We start from the raw sequence: 24757 nt of genomic DNA, 5'->3' as shown, positions 1-24757 counted from the left end.
CACTGCATAAAATAGTGCCTTACTGTATAACTCTGCTGGTCTTGAGCTATATAGATCCTGATGTTTTAGCTCAATTCTGAATAATTTGGAAAACCAGAAATAAAGCCAACTCCCACTTCTGTCATAGTTAAACGCTAACATGGGATTTGGGTTGTCGTAGACCATATCACAAAGCTATTTTTTAGAGATACATCTTTACTTGAAGCTAATATGTTTTATATTTGTATAACTTTCTGGCTATATAAAGTCTGAAATTTGCTCTAATTTCTTCCTGTAAAATAGTATTTTGGCCATGTTAAAAGATATTTGTGTTTTATACTTTGCTTTATCAGGTTATTCTGGGGCACTATAATTGGCTTTCGTATGAAGATGTCTTCATTCGAGCCCTTGACTTTGGAAATGGGTTGCAGATGTTGGGCCAGAAACCAAAGACCAACATCGCCATCTTCTGCGAGACCAGGGCTGAGTGGATGATTGCCGCACAGGCCTGTTTCATGTATAACTTCCAGCGTACGTATGGACGACACTTTTTAAAAGAATGGTTCTTTTTTGTTCTTTTGTTTTTGAGACAGAGTCTCTACATAGCCTTGGCTGTCCTGGAACTCATTGTGAGGTCACCAGGCTGACCTCAAACTCAGAGGTCCACCTGTTTTTGCCTGCTGAGTGCTGGGAGTAGAGGTGTTTGCCACCACACTTGGCCCTAAATAATATTTAAGAGAGAGGTTAACATTCTGATATCAATTTTTCCCTTTATCTACTTAGTGGAGGGGTGTTTGTTAGGACTCAGATACTTATTCATTCATTCGTCTATTTTGAAAAAAAGAATCAGTTTGGGAAGAAACCCTGCTGGTCATATGTTAAGGGGGGTTTCTGCATCTGGAAAACTAGACCTAACTTACAGGGTCCTTTCTTGGCTGCCATCCCTTAGGGACCTTTTTGGACATACTGCCATTTTGTTAATCCACTTCTGCTAGTAGCTACAGTTAACCTCTAGAATACATCCCTGTCGTAACTTGGTGGACTTCCAAGCGCTAGGTTACATGATGAAGAATCTTAGTATTGCTGAAGTTTTTCATGGTGATCATGGTGGCTAGCCCTGCAAAGCAGTCCTGGAAGGTCGGTTGGGAAGTCTGGGTGCCAAAGTTATGGTAAATGAACAGGAAACAAAAACAATGCTTAAGCAGACTTCTTGTTATGAACTCCTCTGTTTTTCTTTTCTTTTCTTAAGAATTATTTTATTTTATGCAATGGGTGCACGCGTTGCTCATGGAGGTCAGAAGAGAGCACTGAATTCCCTTGGGACTGGAGATAGCCACCATGTAGGTGCTGGGAATTGAGCGTGGGTCTTCTGCAAGAAGAGCAAGTGCTCTTAGTTAACCTCTGAGCCACCTGTCCTGCAGTCCCCCCTTTTCTTCTTTAGTTGAGACTGGGTGTCACTGTGTTCCCCTAGCTGGCCTGGAGACCAGCTGGCTTTGAACCCTTGAACCCTGCTTGGGAATAAAGATGTGTACTGCTACACCCAGGCGACTTCCGCTTTGTAAACTAGGGACTGCCTTTGTGTTTCCAAGGTTCGAGTTTACACTTCTTTATTGTTTGTCCTTTCACTTCTATTCCCAGTCATACGGAAAGTAAAAAAATAAAAAAGAACAACAAACAAAAAACATCAATTTTTTTTTTGAGTTTTGAGTTTTCAACTGTAGAATAAGCTATACCACGTATGAATTCCTTTTTGTTTTTTTTTTTTTTTGAGCCAGGGTCTCATGTAGCTGGATCAAACTCACTGTGCTGTGTAATGGAGGGTGACCTCCAGTTTCTTCCCCCAAGTGCTAGGATTATAGGTGTCATTACTACTCCTGGCTCGTGTTATTTGTTGACACGTGATACTTAAAATCTGACATTCAATGTGCTGTCTTACTGGCTTGTCTAGTGGGTCTTAACCTGTGGATCTCGATCCATTTGACGGTTGGGAGTGGAATGGCCCTTTCATGGGTTGCATAAGACCTTTGGAAAACACACATATTTGTATTATGATTCATAACAGTGGCAAAATTACAGTTATGAAGTAGCAATGAAAATAATATTATAGTTGGGGGTCACCACAACACGAGGAACTGTATTAAAGGGTCACAGCATTAGGAAGGTTGAGAACCACCTGATTAGACTCAAGTGGCCATAGGTCACTTCACTTAAATCTTCACTTAAAATACTAGAGACCTTGGGAAGGTTAGAGGAAGGGGAGTAGGTAGGATACTGAGTAGTACGGGAGTGCTGTCCACAGCCATGGTAGTTTCTCCTCATGGGCTGTGCGTGAGAGCATTCCTTTATGATTCACGTGCACGTCCAGAGGTGCTGCTATGTAATGTGTGCCTTTTTTTTTTACGTGTGACCTGTGTTCTTTTCCTTGTAGTTGTTACACTGTATGCTACCCTGGGAGGGCCAGCCATTGTTCACGGACTTAATGAGACCGAGGTGACCAACATCATTACTAGTAAAGAACTCTTGCAGACAAAGCTGAAGGTGAGGACCGCAGTTAACTCTAGCTCTGGGAAATCGCTTTGACTCTTGCCTTGGCCAGTCATACTGATCCTCAGTTATCTTTGTGAGATTTTGTTCTTTTCTTTAGAACATAAAAGTGGATTTAGACCAGAATTAGAAAGTTGCTAAAAATTGTGTACTATGCCAGTGTCTGTTGAAAGGATAGTAACTTTATTGTGCTTGTTTTATAGTGTGTTTAAGTAAGTTAATAGTTTTGAATGTCTGTAGTTTTTGAATGTGTGTGTCTGTGCTCATGTGCATGCATAGGTGTCATGGCACATGTGAGGACAACTGTGGTGATTCCCCTGCATCCTTTACAGCAGGCAAGGAAAAAAAACAATCCATGAGGAGACAAGAATGAAATTCAGCTCAACCCAATTTTATTGTATCCGGTGCTGGACCAGGACTTGTAGAGTCTGGCTCAGATCATTTTACTTTATCACAGTACAGTTTTTAAAAAATGTATTCAGATAACTCAGTCCCAAGTGCACAACAATTTAAGATATGTTTACATTGAGATTCCTTACAAAGTCCATCTGGCTTCTTTCACAAGAGTGGGTACTGTTGACTCAGAGATAGTGCCCAAGATGTAGGGTCTAGGGAGCTTGTTTGAGCTAAGCATAATGCTTATGGGTGTCCAGATTGGCCTGGCCTAAGTTAACATAGAAGTCACTAAGGCTTTTGTAAAGCACAAGTGACCTCACTCCTAAGAGTGGGTTTATGGTCTAAAAACAATGCTCAGGATTTAGGGGAAAGGTCTTGGACAAGTAAAAACATAAAGTCTGGGAGATACCGGCAGAGCCTGTCTCCTCAGACAGCAAAGGATTGCCAGGTTGTAAAACTACATCATTCCTCACATTCCAGGAAGAGCAGCTGCGCACCTCATTCCATTGAAAAGGTGAACTGTGTGTTTAGCCTTCCTGGCTCCTCCAGTGCTTATCTGTGTGCACAAAGCCTTCTTGTTCTCCACGGACAACCTATAGGAGTCAACTCTCCCTCCATTCACCATGAGATTCCTTGTGGGTTTTGTTGAAGGTCGTCAGCCTTACCTCCTGAGCCATCTTGCTGGTCGATCAGCATTTTATATTTTATGTGGATAGGTGTTCTGCCTGCATGCATGTATATGTACCATGTAGGTCAAGTGAAATGCTTGCCTTTGTAAGCAAGAGGACCTGAGTTCGATCATAATAAAAGTGTGGTGGTATCTGCTCACAATCCCAGCACTGTGTGAGTGGAATAGGTGGATCCCTGAGGCTTATATTTGTTATGTTCCAGGCGAGAGCATCCTGTGGGGGAAGGCTTGGAGAGCACAGAATTGTGCATAGGCATCCACAGGTGCACACAAAATCTCAACATGGGGAGATGGAAGTCGGAAGATTAGTAGTTCAAAGTCCTCCTCAGCTACTTAGTAAGATTGAGGCCAACCTAAGGGGCATGAGATCTTATCTCCTGAAAGAAAGGAAGAAAGAAAGAAAGGAAGGAAGGATGAAAGGAAAAACAAGAGGGAGGGGAAGTAGGGAGAGTGAAGAGAGAAAAGAGGAAGTAGGGGAAGAAAGGGTTGGAGGGAGGGGTGCCAAGAGGTGTACAGGGTGGTCAGAGGCGGGTGCTGGATTCCCTGGAACCAGTTACAGGATGCTGTGTGGGTGGGTGCTCTAAACCACTCTCCAGACCGTGGAATATTTTAAATTCATTTATGAATCACTGAGTAATGATTTGCTTGAAGATTTTAAGTACTAAAATGGGAGACATTTTATAAAATAATAGGCAAATGATTCTTGTAATTTCTAGGCAATTTCCTTTGAAAACATTACCGTCTCAGGCATTCTTTCATTTTTGTTTTTTAGTAAATGTACAAGTGTTTTCTCCCATCTCCCATATGTTCTTGAGGGACTATGGGCTTCCTTATATGTAGTTCAGGTGTCCTGTGTTTATATGTTCATTTTGTGGAGCAGTAACGTTGTTGATAAGGATTTTATCAAAGAACAGAGTATACATAATACTACAGGACAATGACTACACCCCCCCCCCCACCTTCCTCCCTTCCATCCTTTCTACCCACTCACCCCTCCTTCCTTCTCTCCCATCCTTCCTCTCTCCATCCCTTCCTTCCCAGTCCCACCTCTTAACTTTTTGGGGACAGGAAGTCAATTGGTCACTCCATGTGGTAGCTACTCTCACACATTTTGAACTAGTCACTCAAACTTGGTTAACATGTGATGGTGACTGTTGGTGTTTCTTCAGGACATAGTCTCTTTGGTCCCACGTCTGCGGCATATCATAACTGTTGATGGGAAGCCTCCAACCTGGTCTGAATTCCCCAAGGGCGTCATCGTACACACCATGGCTGCAGTGCAGGCTCTCGGAGTGAAGGCCAACGTGGGTACGTTGTGTGCTCATTATTCCATGTGTGCATTCTCTGCTCCCCTTGTTCTAGAACCAACCAAAGGTTTGATCTTGGAGTTAGATCACACATCAGCTTTCTAGACTGTCAACTGTAGAAATGGGATCTTCTACAAGTACTTTTATCTAGTCCTTAAAGAAAGACTGAAGGAAAATGCCAGCATTTACTCATTACTGTTCTTTAAATGTGTGTCCCAGTATTGTTGTTGACTGTTGTTTATTTTGTTGAATATTTTGGTTGTGTGTCCCTTATGTGTTGACTGTTGTTTATTTTGGTTGAATTATATAAATGAGTGAGAAGAAAATTGATGTAGCTGAGTTTCTCAGAAGCGTATGTTTTTCTGTTCTTCAATATAGAAAACAAAGCTCACAGCAAGCCAGTGCCCTCAGACATTGCAGTAATCATGTATACAAGTGGGTCTACAGGAATTCCAAAGGGAGTCATGATCTCCCACAGCAACATCATTGCTGCTATAACTGGGATGGCAAGAAGGATTCCAAGTCTGGGGTATGTATGTCATGGTCAAATGCAGAGTGACTTTGTATTTGCAGCTGTTAGAGCACAAGTTCGTGCCATTTTAGTACATGGCGACGGTATTCCCAAGTGTCTACAAAAGTAGACATTTTAGAGAATAGTAATTTCAAGAGTCACACTTTTAAAAAGGTTTATTTTAAAGAGTACGTGTGTGCATGTGTCTCCCCATCCCTGCTCATGAAGCTGCAGAGGCCAGAGTATCAGATCCCCCTGGAGCTGGAGCTGAGTACCCAGCAGAGGTGCTGAGAACCAGACTGAAGTAGCCTGAGTTGTTAACTCCTGAGCCATCTCTCCAGCTTCTCAAAGTAGTTACATTCATGTAATTTTAAATGATAGTTCAGTGGTTGAATATTTTAACAATGCAAAGTTCAACTGATTTTGTAGTTTTAAATACCCTAAATTTAAATTGTTTCAGTCAGGTAGTATTGCTTCCTGATGTACATAGTCATTTTTATATGTTAAGTGCAGTCCTGGTGGGCAGAGAGGTATTCATAGTCAACTGATTGGATTCTGGGAGTGGAGTGGAGTGGAGTGGAGTGGAGTGGAGTGGAGTGGGCAAAGAAATGACCGAAGAAACCAGACGGGGTGAGAGGAGTTGAGACGGTACTTCAGAGATGAAATCTGTCCTGATGCCTGAGCTGGGACACTGCTCTGCTGTTCGGTTGCCCTTATGCACAGACAGACAGACATTTAGACACATGCCCTTAGCTGTGGGACTGAGTTTGGGAATAGAGCTGGAAGACGCAGCAGCTCTTTCCCTGTGGACTTTCCTTAGTTGCTCTTCACGTTGTAGATGCAGAGCCATTTCTTAAACTGGACGAATGTACATACTGTCTTGCATACGAAGGCCCCATCTCCTGGAGCAGGCATCTGTTCTATGAGTGTCACAGTAGGTGCCCACCATCTCAAAAGGGCATCTCCTGTGGTGACATCCTGCAGTTGAAAAGACCCACTAGGCCCTTCTTTTGCCTTAGCACTTTGCTTCCGCAAGAGACCGCATTCTCAAAGTGCCTACCTCTGTGGTTTTGGATTGAACTGTGTGCAGAGAACTTCATCACCGTTGCTTTTATCTGTCATTTCTTTCAGAGAAGAAGATGTATACATTGGATATTTGCCCCTGGCCCATGTTCTAGAATTAAGTGCTGAGCTTGTGTGTCTTTCTCATGGATGCCGAATCGGCTACTCTTCACCACAGACTTTAGCAGATCAGGTAAATTAAGTATTTGTGATTTGGTATACTAAAACATATTTTTAACATTTCTTTTCCTATCAATTTACAGTATATTGTTTATTATTATTGTTATTATTATCATTATTATTTGGTTTTTCGAGACAAGGTTTCTCTGTGTAGCTTTGGGAGCCTATTCTGGAACTCGCTCTCTAGACCAGGCTGGCCTCAAACTCACAGATCCACTTGCCTCTGCCTCCCAAGTGCTGGGATTAAAGACCTGCGCCACCACCGCCCGGCCTTGTTAATTATTTTGAAATAGACCTTTTAGAATATAAATACATTGAAAGGATAAGTTTATCTTATTCTTAGCTTTTGAGCTAAGAATGCCATCAAGTTTTTAACTTAGATTTTGTTGTTGTTTTTGGTTTCAAGACAAGTTTTCTCTATGTAGCCTTGGCTGTCCTAGAACTTACTCTGTAGATCATGCTGGCCTTAAACTCACAGAGATCCACCTGCCTCTGCCTCCCTTGTGCTGGGGTTAAATGTTTGCACCACCACCGCCTGACTAAAGTGAAAGATCTTTATATAAGTTATTTTTTATGTTTTGTAGTCTTCAAAAATAAAAAAAGGAAGCAAAGGAGACACATCCATGTTGAAGCCAACGCTGATGGCCGCTGTTCCGGTAAGAACTGCCTGTTCAGTACTGAGCCGTCCAGAAGTGCTGTCTGTCAGCCACGGGTGATGGAGTGGTAATGGTGACTCTGCTTACTTTTTTAGTTGTGATAGACTGTATCGTTAACATGACTTAGTGTCTTGGCAGTAAGGTGGCCGAGTGGGTAAAGTGCTTGTTGTACCAATCTGAGGACCTGAATTCAGTTCCTGGAACCCACGTAATGGTGGAAGAGGAGACCCAACTCCGTATAGTTGTCCTCTGACCTCCTCTACATACGCACCATGGCACATGCACCCCAAAAACTGCCCTACATCATATATATGATAATTAGAAGTATTAATCCTAAAATATGAAGATTGCTTATATAATTAATGAACTCGTTTGTACATCTAGGAAATCATGGATCGGATCTACAAAAATGTCATGAATAAAGTGAATGAAATGAGTAGTTTTCAACGAAACTTGTTTATTTTGGCCTATAATTACAAGATGGAACAGATTTCAAAAGGCTGCAGTACTCCACTGTGTGACCGGTGAGTAAAGCCACTTCTGTGTGTTAACGCCAGTTCACTTGGACAGCCCAGGGAAGTGAGGAGGCCTAAATAAGTAGTACATTTACGTTAGCATGGGTGTGGTGGCACGGACCTGAAATTTGGGAAGTGAGGGAGGAGGAGCATCTAGAGCCCAAGCTGAGGGCTGCAGATGTCATTCAAGGTTACTGCAGAAAGGATGGACGGTGGGAGAGTGCGAGAGCTGGACTCCAGCGCCACCTTCTGGCCTCTATGTGGGCACACACGATCTTAAAAAATGTCCAACGCTAGCTCCATAGCAACCCATTTTGGGCTGTGTAGCAAGAAATTCATTTGAAAAGTCAAAGGGACTGTAACCATCCATCCTGCATAAGAACTGGAAAATTTTCAGTTATCATTTTTCTGTGTTTAATATTGTACTTACATTTTTAAAGACGTTTCAAAACACTATTTTACAATGGATTTGGATATGCATATTGCTGTAAATTATCAACTTTTATTTTTAAAGTTTTAAAAGATTGTCCCCCATACACTTCACCTATATTTTTATAGTGTTAATAGAGTAGTACTAAATAGTTTGAAAATTATAAAGTGAAAAATAGGTTTTTTGTTCGTTTGTTTTCCAAGACAGGGTTGGCTGTCGTGGAAATCACTCTGTAGACCAGGCTGGCCTTGAACTCACGGAGATCCGCCTGCTGCTGCCTCCCAAGTGCTGGGATTAAAGGCATTCACCACGACCACCTGCCTATATGTTTAAATTTTTTTTTGGATTGGGAATATAAAGATATTTTTCCGATGCCTTACATTATCTATTTTAGGAAGATATGTAGGTTGATAAAGGAAAATCTAATACATTTTTTTCTTTTTGAAGACAGGATCTCCCTTCTGAGTGCTCAGGTTAAGAGACTGGATAGCTCACTTGGCAGAGCATCAGTTGTAAGGTGTATGCCACCATATCCTGGCTTAATTCAACTAATAAAATGATTGCCACATATCTTCATCCTTTTCAAAGTGTTAACAAACGTCAGTTTTCATAGCCTTGGAGCCTACCCTAGGGTGTGCTTCTCGGTAAGGAGCACCACCACTAAGCTGCATTTCCAGCCTCCAGCCTCGCTTTTTACTTGAGTGTTTCAGAAATATATCGAATAGATATTTGAAATACTTTCTTTTAAAAATTTCTCCCAGATAATTTGCTGTATTTTTAAAACTATAATAAACATTTCAAAGGTTGTATTAGATAAGAGTTTTAAAGAGATTGCTATATAGAAAATATTCATAAGCTGGGCGGTGGTGGCGCATGCCTTTAATCCCAGCACTCGGGAGGTAGAGCCAGGCAGATCTCTGTGAGTTTAAGGCCAGCCTGGTCTACAGAGCAAGTTCAGGACATGCACCAAAACTACACAGAGAAAACCTGTCTCGAAACAAACAAACAAAAAAGCATAAATTTCTAATGAATAAATATAAGCAGAGAATTAACTTGCTTTTAATAAATTATTTGAAGATGCGATATATGCATTTATCATAACAAATTCTCTGATCATTAAAAAATCTATTACTATAAACAAATAGCCAATTTTATATTTAAATATTACATGCAAAATATTACATGCATGAATATTACATGCAAAATAACTTAGAAGAAATGACGTTTTCTTTGCTGCTTGTACCATTGATATTTAAGACAGAATTGCTTAAGATAATCTCTTTAATTGACTGTATCATTTTGATTACTTAATCTCAAAAACTCCATATAACAAAACTGAGAGATTAAAGATTTGGAAAATCTCATTCTGTTGGCTTACTTTTCTGTGTATGTAAAGGCACACGGCCAAGGCAGTTTATAAAAGAAAGCATGTAACTGGGGGCTGGCTTACAGTTTCAGAGGGTATAGTCCATGGCCATCATAGCAGGGAGCATGGCAGCAGGCAGGCACCCACTGGTCACTGGGACAGTAGCCGAGAGCTCACATCCTAATCCGAAGGCAGCAGGTGGAGGAGCCACCTGGGAATGGTACTAATCCTTCCTAGACAGTTCCACAGCGGGGAACCAAACGTTCAAGTATCTGAGCTTGTGCAGCCAGTTTTCAGATTACCTCTGCTTTAAAAGTCTTAGAATTTTCTATTGATATTTTTAGCTTTGTTTTCCGGAATGTTCGAAAGCTGCTGGGTGGAAATATTCGTCTTTTATTGTGTGGTGGTGCTCCACTTTCTGCAAAGACACAGCGATTCATGAATATCTGCTTCTGCTGTCCTGTTGGCCAGGGGTATGGACTCACAGAATCAACTGGAGCTGGAACGATTACAGAAGGTAGGTACTGTAATCTGAGATCTCCCCTGTGTGCCTATCAGAGGCTGGAGTACAACATAGCTTCCCCCCGCCCCCCAATTTGGTATGAATTATTTTGTAAAAGTACACGAATAATCAAGCTTTCAAGGTTTTAAATAATAGAATTATGATTAACTCTGGGTACTGTAATTATTGATAGATATTTTTAGAATGTGTTGGATGAGGTGGTATTTAATTCATCTACTAGAGCTTTTTGTATTATATATTGTCATACGATATTGAATATTCTGGGGAAGAAGTTTTCCAAGAAGCATTGTTTTGTGCATTTGTTTTGTCCCAGCAGTTATATAGACTAGTGTTTTTTTTTTGTTTTGTTTTGTTTTGTTTTTCTAGTCATTTAGTTAGCAAAGCTCAGACTTAGAAATGTTTATGGGACTCTATATGTGTAGAGAGAAACTGGAGGCAGGTCTAGACACTGTGACTGCTGGAGCTTACCCCAGTGAGGTGGTAAGTGGTGTGGAGGGAATCCACTACCCTCAGTGCTTCCGGTGGACCCAGCATGCTCTGGGCCTCCCTTCATAGAAGAGCTGTTCTGCTTCCCAGTACTGGAAAAATGGACGCTTCTACCTCATTTTCTAGATACTGTCAGACACTGAACTTGTCAGCTGAGCATTTCTTGGGCTTGTCGTGAGTTTTCAACGGGCCGGCCACTCTTCTTTACTTACTTTGCATTACTTCTTCATCTCCCTGCTCTTAGCTTGATCTTTGTATTTTTGAAAGCTATTTGTAAGTCCTTGTTTGCAAGGAATCAATTACAAATGCATGTACGTGCAATTTCTTCTTTGAATCTATTTTTCTTTCAGCCAGGCTCTCACTTAGTAGCCCAGGGCTTCAGTTCCATAGCAATCTTTTTATCTTAGTCTCCTCAGTGATTGGGTTACAGGTGTGAGCCATCACATGTGACATAAATAAATCTTAATGTGTTAAATATCAACCTTTTATTTCTGGTATTTGAATGGTCTTTGTTGAGAAATCGGTGTACTAATAATCCATCATTCTGGGGTTTTGCTCCTAGATCTTGGGAGCTATCATCAGTTTTTTTCTGGCTTCCAGCATAACTATGAATTTTAAGTAGGGTATGATAGCTAAAAATGATGTCAGGGATGCTACAGCCTTGACATAGTGATATGGGGAAAGATGGGTGGGAGAGGTCGTCAGCATCACAGTGCTGTAAGTCCTAACAAGGAAGAAGAGCAGGTATAAGCTGTTGTGCTCCACTGTCCTGTAAGATAGGGACTCCCAGCTATGAACTAGGCAGCCAGTTACATGAGTGAGCTGCTAGGTCTATATGTGAGGGCGTGTTATGGGCAGAGAGTCTGGGGACTTAGAGTAGGCGTGCCTGATTTCACAGGACTCCAAACCATTTGAAACTTCTTTTTTCAATGGTGGTAAGAGGGGACCCTCTAAGAGAAGGCTATGCCCATGTACTTGGGTGTGTTTCACTTTCTGAGGGCCTCTCATTCTCGTAACTCTTTTGCTTAAACTCTGAAAATTTCTTTAGTAAACTCCAAACTCTGCTTCATAAACACAACAAGTGAAATCAGTTTCAGTAATAATTTAGGTCTTAAAAAAGTTCTGACCAAGCAGTGTACCTGTGCTGAGCAGAGCAAGCATCCTGTGGCTTGCTTCTGTTTGTGAGGATTCTCTTGGGGATGGGGGCGGCTATCTAAGGTTTAGGATAAATGGCCATTGTAAATCACTTAGGAAAAGGAAGCAATTGATTAACTAGCCTTCAAATACTTTTTCTTCTTAGTGTGGGACTACAATACCGGCCGAGTGGGAGCACCATTAGTTTGCTGTGAAATCAAATTGAAGAACTGGGAGGAAGGTAACAGCTTCCTTTAGTCACAGAACATTAACTTGTGTAAGACGGAAATGAGAAATGCACTCGATTTCCTTTTGTTGCATAGTTTAGAATGTAGAATTCCAAGTGTTCATTCTGTTGATTATATTACCTGTGTTTTATGTAGAGCTGAGCAGATGTACTTAATTTGCATGCTTTAGAATTGATTCTGAAGAATAGAATTATTTTTATTTTGCTTACTATTTGTGTGTGTGTGTGTGTGTGTGTTTGTGTGTGTGTCTGTCTGTCTGTCTGTCTGTATGTTCATGTGTGTGGAGGCTAGATATCAATCTTGGGTGTCATTCCTCAGGAGCCTTGTCTACCTTATTTTCTGAAACCGAGACTGTGGGTTAGGCTAGACTGGCCGGCCAGTGAGCCCCAGGAATCTGTCTCTGTCTCCTGAGGACTGAGATGACAAGCCTATGCACCATGCATGGCTTTTTAAATAGGATTTTGGCAGTTGACCCCATGTCTTCTACTTGCACAGTAAGCTCTCTACTGACTGAGCAGTCTTCCCAGTCCTTGCTTATCATTTTATTACATAAATTACATAAAGTAAAAATGATAGCAGAAATTTGAGAACTGTGCTAAGTGAATAGTGTTACTAAGTTAGGAGGGCCAACAAGATGATTCATCAGGTAAAAGCTCAAGACCCGACCGAGTTCAATCCTTAGAACCTACACGGTTGTAAAATAGAATTGACAAAGTTGTTCTCTGACCTTTACACATATGCTGCAGTTTATGTATGCACACATATGCACACACACACACATACACACACACAGTCACATACACACAGTCACATGGCGGGGCGGGTGGGAGGAGGGAGAGAGATTAATATAAAAGAGTGGTCATAATTTTACTTTGTAGAAGAGAAAACCACATTTCATATGGATTTTTATATTTTTCCTTTTCCCTGTGGGCTTCAAAGTTTTTTTGAAGGAAAAATTGTACTATAATTCTTTAAGTTTGTTGTTTATTCTATTTAAAATAAAAATCACTGTAGAATGTTTGTGTCATATCAAAGCATATAGGTTATCTGTGATTTATTGGGACATCACCTTCTTTCTAAAGAGTCTAAGGCTCTTATAAATTTCTCATCTTTTTTGCAGAAGTTAGAAAAATATTCAATGAAGTTTAAGCTCAGAATCAGTCTGAAATTATCTGAAAGAACAAACTTCTAAGTATATAATAGTGTGATTTTATAAAGGGATTTGTTCTATTATTTAATATTTGGCAGTTCTTTTATCATTTTGCTAGCATGATAAATGGACTGAGTAGAATCTTTGTAATTATTGTATTTTTTTCCCCCTTCATTCCTTTTTTTTGAGACAGGGTTTCTTTGTGTAACATCCCTGACTGTCCTGGTACTCACTCTGCAGCCCAGGCTGGCCTTGAGCTCACAGAGATCTGCCTGCGTCTGCCTCTGAAATGCTGGGATTAAAGGCTTAAGACACCACTGCCTGGCTAAAACTTTGTAATTATTTTACATAGTAGATGGAGAATGCTGAAATTTAGAATGTGCTTTTTTCTTGGAATAGTAGCTTAAAAGCGTGGTAACTTATTATTGAACAACTGAGGTTTGTCTCTAGCTTATTGATAAGGTTTAACCACAGTGTCTACTTCCTTGTTCTTGGGACTCTAATTGGTTAAAATAAGATGTGTACTTTGAAACTAATAGTTTTGAATTTTTTTGTAATACCTTTATGGTTTATTTAGGTGGCTATTTTAATACTGATAAACCACATCCCAGAGGTGAAATCCTTATTGGTGGCCAAAATGTGACAATGGGGTACTACAAAAATGAAGCAAAAACAAATACTGATTTCTTTGAAGATGAAAATGGACAGCGGTGGCTCTGCACTGGAGACATTGGAGAGTTTGACCCTGATGGTTGTCTGAAGATTATTGGTGAGTTTAGTCCGTCCGCCCTTCTTTCTTTTTAGATTATCTTATTTTATATTACGTGGATGACTGTTTTGCCTACATGTATGTTTGTGCACTACATGTGTGCATGATGTCCACTGAGGTTAGAAGAAGGTGTCAAATCCTCTGGAACAGAAGTTACAGATGCTTGTGAGCCACCATGTGGGTGCTGGGAATTAAACGCATGTCCTCTGTCAGAGCAGTACATGGTCTTAAAAGCTGAGCCATCCTCAGGCCCTGAATCCTTTCTTGAAAGTGAGTATTTCTCAGATGCCTTTACAAAGAGGTGCCCGTGTTTAGAGAGACTCTTTAACAGTGAAAGAGCTTATCTCTGTAATAATGGGGCGGGCTCTTATATCATCCTCCAAATACAACATTTTAAAGAGGGACCAAGTGTTCCTAAAGCTTGACACATTCTGGATGAGGTTGTAAAAGCCATTCAGTCACAGATTTGTAATCATTGTCAGTTAACCTTAGTTATTCTCCGTGGTTTGTGTAGATACTGATATCACTAAAGTCCAAGTTAGTGTACTAGCGAGTTTTATTGGACTTAGAGGAAGGAGTGTGGGTGAATGGGTGATGGATTACTTACCGAAGCAGGAATGACTCAAAAACAGGTGCATCAACAGAGGTCCACCCGAGCATGAGTGAGAGCTCACAACAGCTGGAACTCAGGAGCTTCCTGCATGACTTTGCTGGCAGATTGACAAGTTGAAGAGGTGTCTTCTTGGCAACTCAGTTGGCCTAAGCCTCTTCTGGGCAGCTTGGCTTATCTGAGAGTGTCTCTTAGTAGCCTTTACTGCTTACATAAGCTTCAGGAGGGAAGAGTCTAGTGCATCAGGGACTTCCCAGAGCAGTGGTTCTCAACCTTCCTAATGCTGTGACCCTTTGATACAGTTCCTCATATTATGACCCCCAACCATAAAATTATTTCATTGCTACTTCATAATGGCAGTTTTGCTTCTGTTATGAACCATAATGTAAATATCTGTTTTCTAATGGTCTCATGCAACCTCCATGAAAGGGTTGTTTGACCCCCCAAGGGGTCGCAACCCACAAGTTGAGAACTGTCCTAGAGCTTTTGCATTACTTCCTAAGTGAACCTACCTTTGTAGCGTCTGAGTCTTGAGGCCCTTCCCTGCAGGATGGAAAGTTTCATCAAATGTTTTATCTTGTAGGAAATTTCTGCACAACACCTGGTCATAACTTGAAGGCCAGAAGGGTATCAGAGGCTTCATTTCCATCAGCTCTGCATCCCTAGTTCATGTACAACTTATGGAGATGTGCCTCAAAATCTTTCTGTCTGTCTTTCCACACTTGTAGGCCGGGCCTTTGCCTTCTTTCTGCCACCCTCTCGTAAGGACTTCCTTTCTGCCTCTCTGCACCTCTCCAGCCCTTTTTACTTCCATCATGTGGTGACGAAACCTCATTGTTCTCAGAAGCCTTGAATGGCTGCTAGAAGTTCAGTTCAAGATGTGTCTTTACACAACCATTATTCGTCTCCCTGCCTCTTTTGAATTCTTTCCCTCCTCTTTTATGCTTTAGTGATGATTCACCGACATGGCCCTTGCCAGTGCTGTTCCACCTGGATACTTCTTACTCTTGTCAGTAAAACAGGCCCCACTTGTAAGAATTCCTTCCAATCCACGGGTTGGCTGTGCTGTGTGGAATGCTGTTTTGTGTTACTTTTCTCTCTAGGTAGTATGTGTTTGCCCATTGCCTTGCACGGCTGCTTTACCTGCTGGGTACTCACGAGTGCCAGGAGCATATTGATTGGCTCAGTAGAATAGATTGAAGTCCTCAGGATGATGTCCCTTAAGTATAACTTTTTCCACTAAAGGATTTATTTAACTGTAGAAAATTAGGGTCTGGGGGCTGGAGAGATGGCTCAGAGGTTAAGAGCACTGGCTGCTCTTCCAAAGGTCCTGAGTTCAATTCCTAGCAACCACATGGTGGCTCACAACCATCTGTAATGAGACCTGGTGCCCTCTTCTGGCCTGCAGGGATACATCTAGGCAGAACACTGTATACAAAATAAATAAATGTTAAAAAAAAAAAAAAAAATCTGTAAAAAAAAAAAAAAAAAAAAAAAAAAAAAGAAAATTAGGGTCTGATTTTATTAATGTCATGTAAACTTTAGGGCAACCATCAATGCTTAGTTGAGAAAAGTTTTAAATAACTCGATGACAGTATTTCTATGTGCTTAAGGTGTTAACTACTGTTCTCAATGTTTCTGCCTTTGTTCTGTGCAGATCGTAAAAAGGACCTTGTGAAACTACAGGCAGGAGAGTATGTTTCTCTTGGGAAAGTAGAGGCAGCTTTGAAGAACCTCCCATTAATAGATAACATCTGTGCGTATGCAAACAGGTAAGCACATGGAGCCTGGGCAGAGTGTATAGGAGTTGATGAGTGTGCCATGAGCAGTTGCAGCCCATATGAACTGCTTGTGAGATCACTCTGGGAACTCTTGTGATTCATGGGCCCACAGCTCTCCGTGAGCTGGCACTTCCTTCTTTCCCTGTGGCGCTCTCCTCTTCATCTTCCGTGTTTGTGCTCTGCTTCCCATCTCTGTAAGTGTCCTGCGTGACAGAGTTTAGGAAAATAAATTCTTCTTCCTGCTGCTGCCTCAACACCTAGCTATCTGTCTGCACAGGGGAGCTTCGCAGACCCAATCAGAGACCAGGGGAATAAGCAGGGTCTTCCCGCAGGCCCGCCTTTCCTTCTGCCTGACTTCTGGCCGTGGCTAACCACAGCCTCACAGCCCATGGTCGCACTGGCAGCAGGGGATGGAAGTTTACGTTTAGGAGCCTAGAGCTGTGTTGAGAAGTGTGATGGAGACTAGACCTGACTGCAGAAGTTACAGAAATTGTGATGGAGTGACAATTGCAAAGTTACAAAGAATTGTAGTAAGTGACAGTTCTTCTCCAGTGATCATGGTTGCTTATCGGTGGGTAAGCCTAGACACCTGCCTGTAGCAGTTGATACAGTTGTGGGTGTCATAGGAAAATCAACTTAGAAGTAGACCTCGCCGTGTACCCCAAGTAGTAGATGAGCTTCTGGTGGAGTAGTTAGTTGTCTTCTGAAATAATTGGGACAAGAAATGTTTCAGATTTTGGAGATGTGGATTTTGTGATTTTGAGACAGGGTCTCTCTACATAGCCCTGACTGTCTTAGAGCTCACTGTGTAGTCCAGGCCACCCTTGACCTACCTGCCTCTGCCTCCCAAGTGCTGCTGGAATTAATGGCATGCACTACCACACCCATTCCAAGATGGTGGATTCTTAAAATATTTGTCTAGACTTGACCAGTTAGCACATGGGCTCATCAGTGACTCTGCACTGTCATCAGCCATTTGTTTCCTTCAGCATTGTTTCAGAGCTGGGTTTTATTTATTTAAGAATAACTCCAGCCGGGCGGTGGTGGCGCACGCCTTTAATCCCAGCACTCGGGAGGCACAGGCAGGCGGATCTCTGAATTCCAGGCCAGCCTGCTTTACAAAGTGAGTTCCAGGACAGCCTGAACTATTACACAAAGAAACCCTGTCTCAAACAAACAAACAAACAAACAAACAAACAAACAAACCTGAACTATTACACAAAGAAACCCTGTCTCAAACAAACAAACAAACAAACAAACAAATAAAACAAAAAACTCTAAATGTTTCCATTCTTCATGATGCTGTTATTTTTTTCAGGTTCAGGCTGGCTTTGAATTCATGGCAGTCCTCTGCCTTAGCCTCTCTGGGGCAGGGTCCACAGGCTTTCTGCTCAGCAAGCATACTGTTTTATGCTGTTGTCTGTTTTTCAAAACAATGCCTGTCTTTGTGCATACCAAGTTCCTTTGGCAATACAAATTCTTCATCAGAAGAAAATGAGCATCTTTGCAGGACTCTCTCCCTCCTTTCTTTCCTCCCTCCCTCACTCCTTCCCTTCTGTCAAGGCAGGGTTTCTCTGTGTAGCCCTGGGTGTCGTGAACTCACTGTGTAGACCAGGCTGCCTGCTTCTTCCTCCCAAGTGTTTGGATAAAAGGCATGTCCCACCATACCTGGATCATAAGATTTTGACTTGCTGCTACATTTTTTTCAGAAACATAATTTACAGGTTTTACTTTTCTTATCTTGTTTCCAAGAATTTACTGGTCATTTCAAAGGATTGGGAAAAGATTTAATTTTCCTTTAAAAATGTAACCAGGCTGGCCTCGAACTCACAGAGACCCACCTGCCTCTGCCTCCCGAGTGTTGGGATTAAAGGTGTGCGCCACCACCGCCCGGCCTGATAGTTTTTAATGTATGTTTGTGAGAGGCATCGCATGAGAAGTGTGATGATAGTTTTTAATGTATGTTTGTGAGAGGCATTGTGTGAGATAAGTGTGATGATAGTTTTTAATGTATGTTTGTAGTTTTTCCAATAGTAAAGCGTTGGCTATAGCGTGCCAAGGTAATCGGTTACATTGGTAAGCATGGTGCGTGCTATTTTGGTCCTTTCTAAGTTATCCTTTCTGTGTTTCAGTTACCATTCTTACGTAATTGGATTTGTTGTGCCAAATCAGAAGGAACTCACGGAGCTAGCTAGAACGAAAGGATTTGAAGGGACTTGGGAAGAGCTGTGTAATAGCAGTGAGATGGAAAATGAGGTCCTAAAAGTGCTTTCTGAAGCTGCTATTTCAGGTGAGTGTTCTGGTAAACTGATTTCTTGGAACTGAGATGTGAAAAAAAATATGCATTTATTTAACCTGTTAGGTTATAAGGGCTGCAATGCAGCCTTTTCAGGCCTCTTTGCAGCACATTCAAGTATTTGCTTCAACTACACTGATTTTTGTGTTTTGTTTTGTTTTTTTGAGACAGGGTTTCTCTATGTAGCCCTGGCTCTCCTGCATCTCACTCTGTAGTTCAGGCTGTCCTTGAAATCACAGAGATCTTTCTACCTCTGCTTCCCAAAAGTGCTGGGATTAAAGGCGTATGCCATCACTGCCTGGACCTAAACTGATGTTTTAAAATAAGTTTAAAAAGCTGCTAATTTTCTTTTAAAATGTGTGCACGGCACTTTTATAATACATATATAATATGGAATTTATCAGTGTCTTAGTGTCTTCCTTTTCTGTTGCTGTAATAAAATACCCTGCTAAAAGCAACTTAAGGGAAAGTCTGTTTTGGCTCACAGTTCAGTCCATCGTGGTGGGGAGGTTATGGCGGCAGAAGTTTGAGGAAACCAGACACATTGCATCCATGTCGTAGTCAGGAAGCAGAGAGTTGAATGTTGGTTTTCAACCAGCTTTCATCTTTTTCATGCTGTGTAGGGAATGGTACCACTCATAGTGGGCAGATCTTCCCACTTGAGTTAACCTAATCAGGATAATCTCCTGTTATTGTTTGTTTTTTGCTCTTTTACTCTTTGCTCTTTTGAGGGACCCACCACCCAGCTCCCAAATAAATCACACACAGAGGCTTATTAATAATTATAAATGTCTGGCCTTAGCTTATTTCTAGCTAGCTTTTCTTAACTTTAATTATCCCGTCTACCTTTTACCTTTGGGATTTTTCATTTTCTTACTTCTGTAATCTTACTTTCACTCTTACTCCATGGTGGCTAGGTGGCTGGCCCCTAACATCTTGCTCCTCCTTCTTTTCCTCCCAGATTTCTCCTTCTATTTTCTCTACCTGCCAGCCCCGCCTATCCTTTCTCCTGCCTTGCTATTGACCGTTCAGCTCTTTATTAGACAGTCAGGTGTTTTAGACAGGCACAGTAACACAGCTTCACAGAGTTAAACAAATGCAACATAAACAGAAATAACACACCTTAAAATAATATTCTCTAACAGTCTCCCATAGGCATTCTTCGAGGCCCATTTTCCAGGTGGTTCTAGATCCTGTTAAGTGGACAGTATTAAGCACCACAATCAGGAAATGCCAAGTTGGGATTTATAGTCTCTTGGCTGTTCTCATCCTTTTAGCCTTTGTGTTCTGCCTTTGCCTCTTCTCTGCTTGCCTCTGCTGTTCTGCAGAGCCCTGCTGTTTCCAGGGCATGGTAGTTCCCAGTGAAAGGTCACTAGTATGTTATACTGGGCTGTCCTATATCCTCTTTTTGTATTTTAAAGATCTGTATTAGTTTATGTTAATTATATGTAATAATGGGTCTCATGGCATTTTCCTACGATGTCCTTCAGTTCCTCCTCTTCCCAGCTAATTCCTCTTGTAGGTGAGGTAATGAGGGTGTCTTAGAGGAGCGTGGATGAGGGGCTGTTGTAGGAGCAGGAGTGTTGCACTAGTGGCCACACCACTGGAGAGTGGCTCCTGCTCCTGGCAACTGTTCACAGCCGCCTGGAGGCCTCTCCTTTTCTTCCTGTCAAAGACTGATGTTTGCTCAGTAATAAACATCTGTGTCTAAGTGAAATACTAAATAGCACACAAGCATTGCATTCTATTTTTACCTGGATCTGTTAGATATGATATTAAAAAATTTAAATTTGCATTTTCCAAATGAGGTAATTATTTTGGTCCATTATTTCAACTGTGATTATGTTTTGGAATTTATGAACTTGAAAACAGTTTCTAACATTTTTTTAGTAATATAAAACTTTGGACTAATTCTAAATTGATGTAGTTTATATCCAACATTAATACTATTAATTAATATTCATTAAAACATATACCATTATTAAGCAAGGTAGAATATGGAAACATTAAGGCTTGTCCACTGGGTCTGAAGAGATGGTTCAGCGGTTAAAGAGTACTTGCTGCTCTCAGAGGGTGGAGGTCGGTTCACAGCTCTAGGGCATCTGACATGCTTTTCTGGTGTAGGGACTTGTATTTACATGCACTTAAACACAGACACACATAAATAAAAGTAAATAAAAAATCCTATTTTTACATGTAACAAGTTTACTGCACTGCAGTGAGCATACCATACAACTTGCCTATTTAATACATATAAATACATGGTTTTTACATTTAACAGCTTGTACAACTGTTACCCTAGTCAATTTTCATCACCCGCCTCTACCCACAGAAAAAATCCTTACCCATTAGCAGTCACTGTTCCTTAGCCTCTCGGTTCCCTGTCCTCGGAAACCACTAGTAGACATTCTGTCTTGACAGACTGGCCAGTTTGGGAATGTTTATGTTAGTGGAGCCATCCTGCAGGATTGTAGATGACGTTTGAGCGTGTTTTCAAAGTCCATCCATGTTGTAGCATAGATCAGTCCTCAGCCTCGTTTATTGTCAGTTGTGTGGATGGATAGATAGAAGGACATTTTCCTTCTCACTTTTGGCTCTTGAAAGTGGAGCTGATATAACCATTCATACTCCACCTTTGATGTGGACATGTTTTCTCCCTCCCTGGTGCATACCTGTTAGTGAAAGCAGTGGATCCCAGGTTAACTTTTCATAACTCCTTTTAAAGAGTAGCCAGACTTTTTTTCTAAAATTATTTCATCATTTTCTATATGATTTTCCAAAGTGATGTGTAGCTGGAGTTTTCCTGCCTGGCCCACAGTCAGGGCAAATCTCTTTCACCTGCCAGTCCCACAGCCTCTCAGACCCGACCAAGTAAACACAGAGACTTATGTTGCTTTCAAACTGTATGGCCGTGGCAGGCTTCTTGCTAACTGTTCTTATAGCTTAAATTAATCCATTTCCTTTAATCTATACCTTGCCACATGGCTCGTGGCTTACCGGCATCTTCACAAGCTGTTTCTCATCGTGGCGGCTGGCAGTGTCTCTCTGACTCAGCCTTCCACTTCCCAGCTTTATTCTCCTCCTTGCCCCGCCTATACTTCCTGCCTAGCCAACGGCCAATCAGTGTTTTATTGATTAATCAGCAACACATTTGCCATACATCCCACAGCAGTGATGCCTTTTAACCACTGGTGTTGAAGAATTCCAATTTTTCCATATCCCTGCCTTATTGATTGCTCTTTTGATTCCAGGTGTTAATCTTCTTATGGCTTGATTGCCATTTTTAATGATTTGGTTATCTTTCATTGCACTTACTGGCCTGTATGTCTTCTTTGGCAAATGTTTTTTCAGTCTTTGTTCTCTTTTACTTGCTTGTTTTTGAGATAGGGTGTAGCCTATGTTGACCTTGAACTCACTATGTAAGCTGATCTATTGACGATATCTAGGCCAGTTTTGTATCTTTATCTTTCTGGATTAGAGGTGTATCCCACTATAGTATCTGCCAGGATCCATGTCTTGACTGTTGTAACAGTAAACGTTGAGGTGTGTCTCTGTGGTATGTTGAGTTGTAATCATTTAAGTCTCTATTTTCTCAGGAGTAGTTTAGCCAGAAGATATAGTTTTATTACTACTTAGCATGCAGATTAATGTTGTTGTGACACATTTGTACATACATTTCACTATACGTCGCTCTCCTCCCTTATTCCTTTTTGATCGTAGTCCTCCCAAACAATTCCCCTCTGCTTTAATGTCATGCATAGCCTATACCTTATTTTTCAACTTGAGGCTTTTTCCTCTCCTCTCACACTCCCTTTCTCACTTGCATGTTCTACATGCACAGATATAGAAATTTAAACGACGTTACGTGTTATGTGAAGGCAACATGCAATGCTTGCCTTTCTGAGTCTAGCATGTTGTGTTTGACACAACAATGTCTAGTTCTTTTCATTTTCCTGCAGATGTCATATTTCATTCTCTTTTTCCTTCCTCCTTGGTTCCAGCTCCCGGAGGTGCATGGTGTAGTTTGGTGTGTGTTCCTGTCCAGTGAGTCTGTATGTGCTCTTCTTGTCTGTCTGTCTAGTTAGTGCTGTGTGCTGCACTTTTCCAGCCCAGTAATGGATTGGATAACCACATAAACGCAATTTGTTTTAATGACAGAACTGCCTTCCATTAATACCTATATCATGTATTTAGTTTATTCTCCTATGGATAAATTAATTTGTTAAATGGTTTTTGCAATTATAGTCCCCATGTGTCAAAAACTTGTACGTTTGAAGCTCAGAAGTGAGACTGATACTGATGGGTTGCTTGTTGTTTGGGTGGGTATGCCTCGAAGAACTGTCCTGTGTGCTCAGAACGTCAACTCTGTTTCTAATGAGTGTGGATTCTTATTGTTGTGTTTTCCTTTGTTTTCACCATCTCAGCAAGTCTGGAAAAGTTTGAAATTCCAGTGAAAATTCGTTTGAGCCCTGACCCATGGACTCCTGAAACCGGTCTGGTGACGGATGCCTTCAAGTTGAAACGCAAAGAGCTTAAAACACACTACCAGGCAGACATCGAGCGGATGTATGGGAGAAAATAATTCGTTTCGGCATCAGTTTGCTAAAGTGAGCTCAGATCAAATAGGAAAATACTTGAAATGTACGTCTCCGGCCGAGGCAAACTCCGGTCCTCATATTACCCCAGCTGTTACTTCTCACTCCATCACCATTTTTAACGGACAGGATTAGTAAAATGTTAAGACAGCAAACCTGTGTCTGTCTGTTTCTTCCCCTCCTCCAGTTTGCTTCGGCATCTACGACTGTGTTTGTCAATAGGAGAATTTTTCTGAATCATACTGGGGAAGCAGTGATTTTAAAACCTCAAGTTTTTAAACATGATTTATATGTTCTGTACAATTGTTCAGTTTGTAACTTTTTAAAGTTTGGATGTATAGAAGGATAAATAGGAAATATAAAAATTGGTTATTTGGGGGGCTTTTTTACTTATTGTATTTAAAAATAAAAGGGTATCAATGTGAAATTATGTAAATTTTAAATGCTTATGAATCAAGTCACTGTTGAACAAAAGATTTGTTGCTGTGTAATTATTGTCTTGTATGCATTTGAGAGAAATAAATATACTCAGACTTATGTTTTAAGAAATTCAGACCTTGCGAATACCTGCCTGACACTGTTGGTTTTATATACTTATTTTTCTACTGGGAAGACAGTTGGGTTGGCACTGCATGAAATGAAGTAGCAGGAGAGCGACGGAGTTCAGTGACAAGGCCAGCGGCACTTCAGGGCCTGACGCCAGCACGGTCAGTGCTTCATGTGGCTTCCCAGCCTCACGACTAGAGTGAGTGGGCACAGTCTGAATGACAGTGCCATCTCACAAGGAAAGGACGGAGCTGTGTGTGCTGGCGCTGGCAGTACACGCCTTTAATTCCAGCACTTGGAGGCAGATGCAGACAGATGTGTATGAGGGCAGTCTGGTCTCCATAGAAAGTTCCAGGTCAGCCACAGTTACACAGTGTGACCCTTTCTCACAGGGGAAAAAAAAGACAAAAATAAAGGATGGAAACCTGCTATTTATTTCGCTGATTGTATGCACACTTATTTGCCTCAGGTTAGTCATAGAAAACCATTCTGTTCAAACTCGCCTACTTTCTAACATTAGATAGTTCTCATTTTGTAATGAATTGTTTTAACAGTAGTGCACATGTTCAAGAGAGATGAGTGCAAGAGGTAGAGAGATGGGTAGACCGATATCTCAGTGGTAGGAGCTTGTTAAAATCACAATTCCTTACCACTGTAGCATTTCATATTCGAACATGAAAGTTTAGCCTGTCCATGAATCCTACTTACTGCGTCATTTCTAGTGAAGAGTCCTATTGCATCAGTTAGGATACATGTGTGGTAGTGTACTCATCAGTCTGTCTTTACTCCTCTCTGTCTCTCTCTCATCCCTCCTCCCTCCTTTCTTGACAGTGTCTTGCCACATAGACCAAGATGGTCTGGAACTCACAGAGATCCTCTTGTCTCTGCTTCTCAAGTGCTGGGATTAAAGTAGTGTACACCACCATACCCAGCCAGACATTTTTCTTGATCTCAGTTACTTTAGGCGTCAAAAGTAAAAAAAGAG

General features: G+C 41.3%; 1 protein-coding gene across 2 annotated transcripts in view; it reads left to right on the top strand.

Moving 5' to 3' along the window:
* Positions 1–23775, top strand: part of Acsl3 (acyl-CoA synthetase long chain family member 3) — a 59754-nt gene extending 35979 nt beyond the window's left edge. For both annotated transcript variants that reach the window (XM_059278752.1, XM_059278753.1), the window contains exons 3-15: positions 333–510; positions 2408–2517; positions 4777–4915; positions 5293–5443; positions 6557–6680; positions 7252–7323; positions 7708–7847; positions 9979–10151; positions 11944–12018; positions 13753–13944; positions 16212–16326; positions 18468–18625; positions 23056–23775. In XM_059278752.1, the coding sequence (XP_059134735.1) occupies positions 333–510; positions 2408–2517; positions 4777–4915; positions 5293–5443; positions 6557–6680; positions 7252–7323; positions 7708–7847; positions 9979–10151; positions 11944–12018; positions 13753–13944; positions 16212–16326; positions 18468–18625; positions 23056–23213 (1785 nt within the window). In that variant the 3' untranslated portion in view covers positions 23214–23775. The remainder of the gene's footprint in view (positions 1–332; positions 511–2407; positions 2518–4776; positions 4916–5292; positions 5444–6556; positions 6681–7251; positions 7324–7707; positions 7848–9978; positions 10152–11943; positions 12019–13752; positions 13945–16211; positions 16327–18467; positions 18626–23055) is intronic.
* The last annotated feature ends 982 nt before the right edge of the window (positions 23776–24757 follow it).

This window comes from Peromyscus eremicus, chromosome 13 (assembly GCF_949786415.1).
Source record: "Peromyscus eremicus chromosome 13, PerEre_H2_v1, whole genome shotgun sequence".
Taxonomy (NCBI): Eukaryota; Metazoa; Chordata; class Mammalia; order Rodentia; family Cricetidae; genus Peromyscus; species Peromyscus eremicus.
The sequence above is the reverse complement of the archived record's forward strand: the minus strand, read 5'-3'. Positions and strand labels throughout refer to the sequence as shown.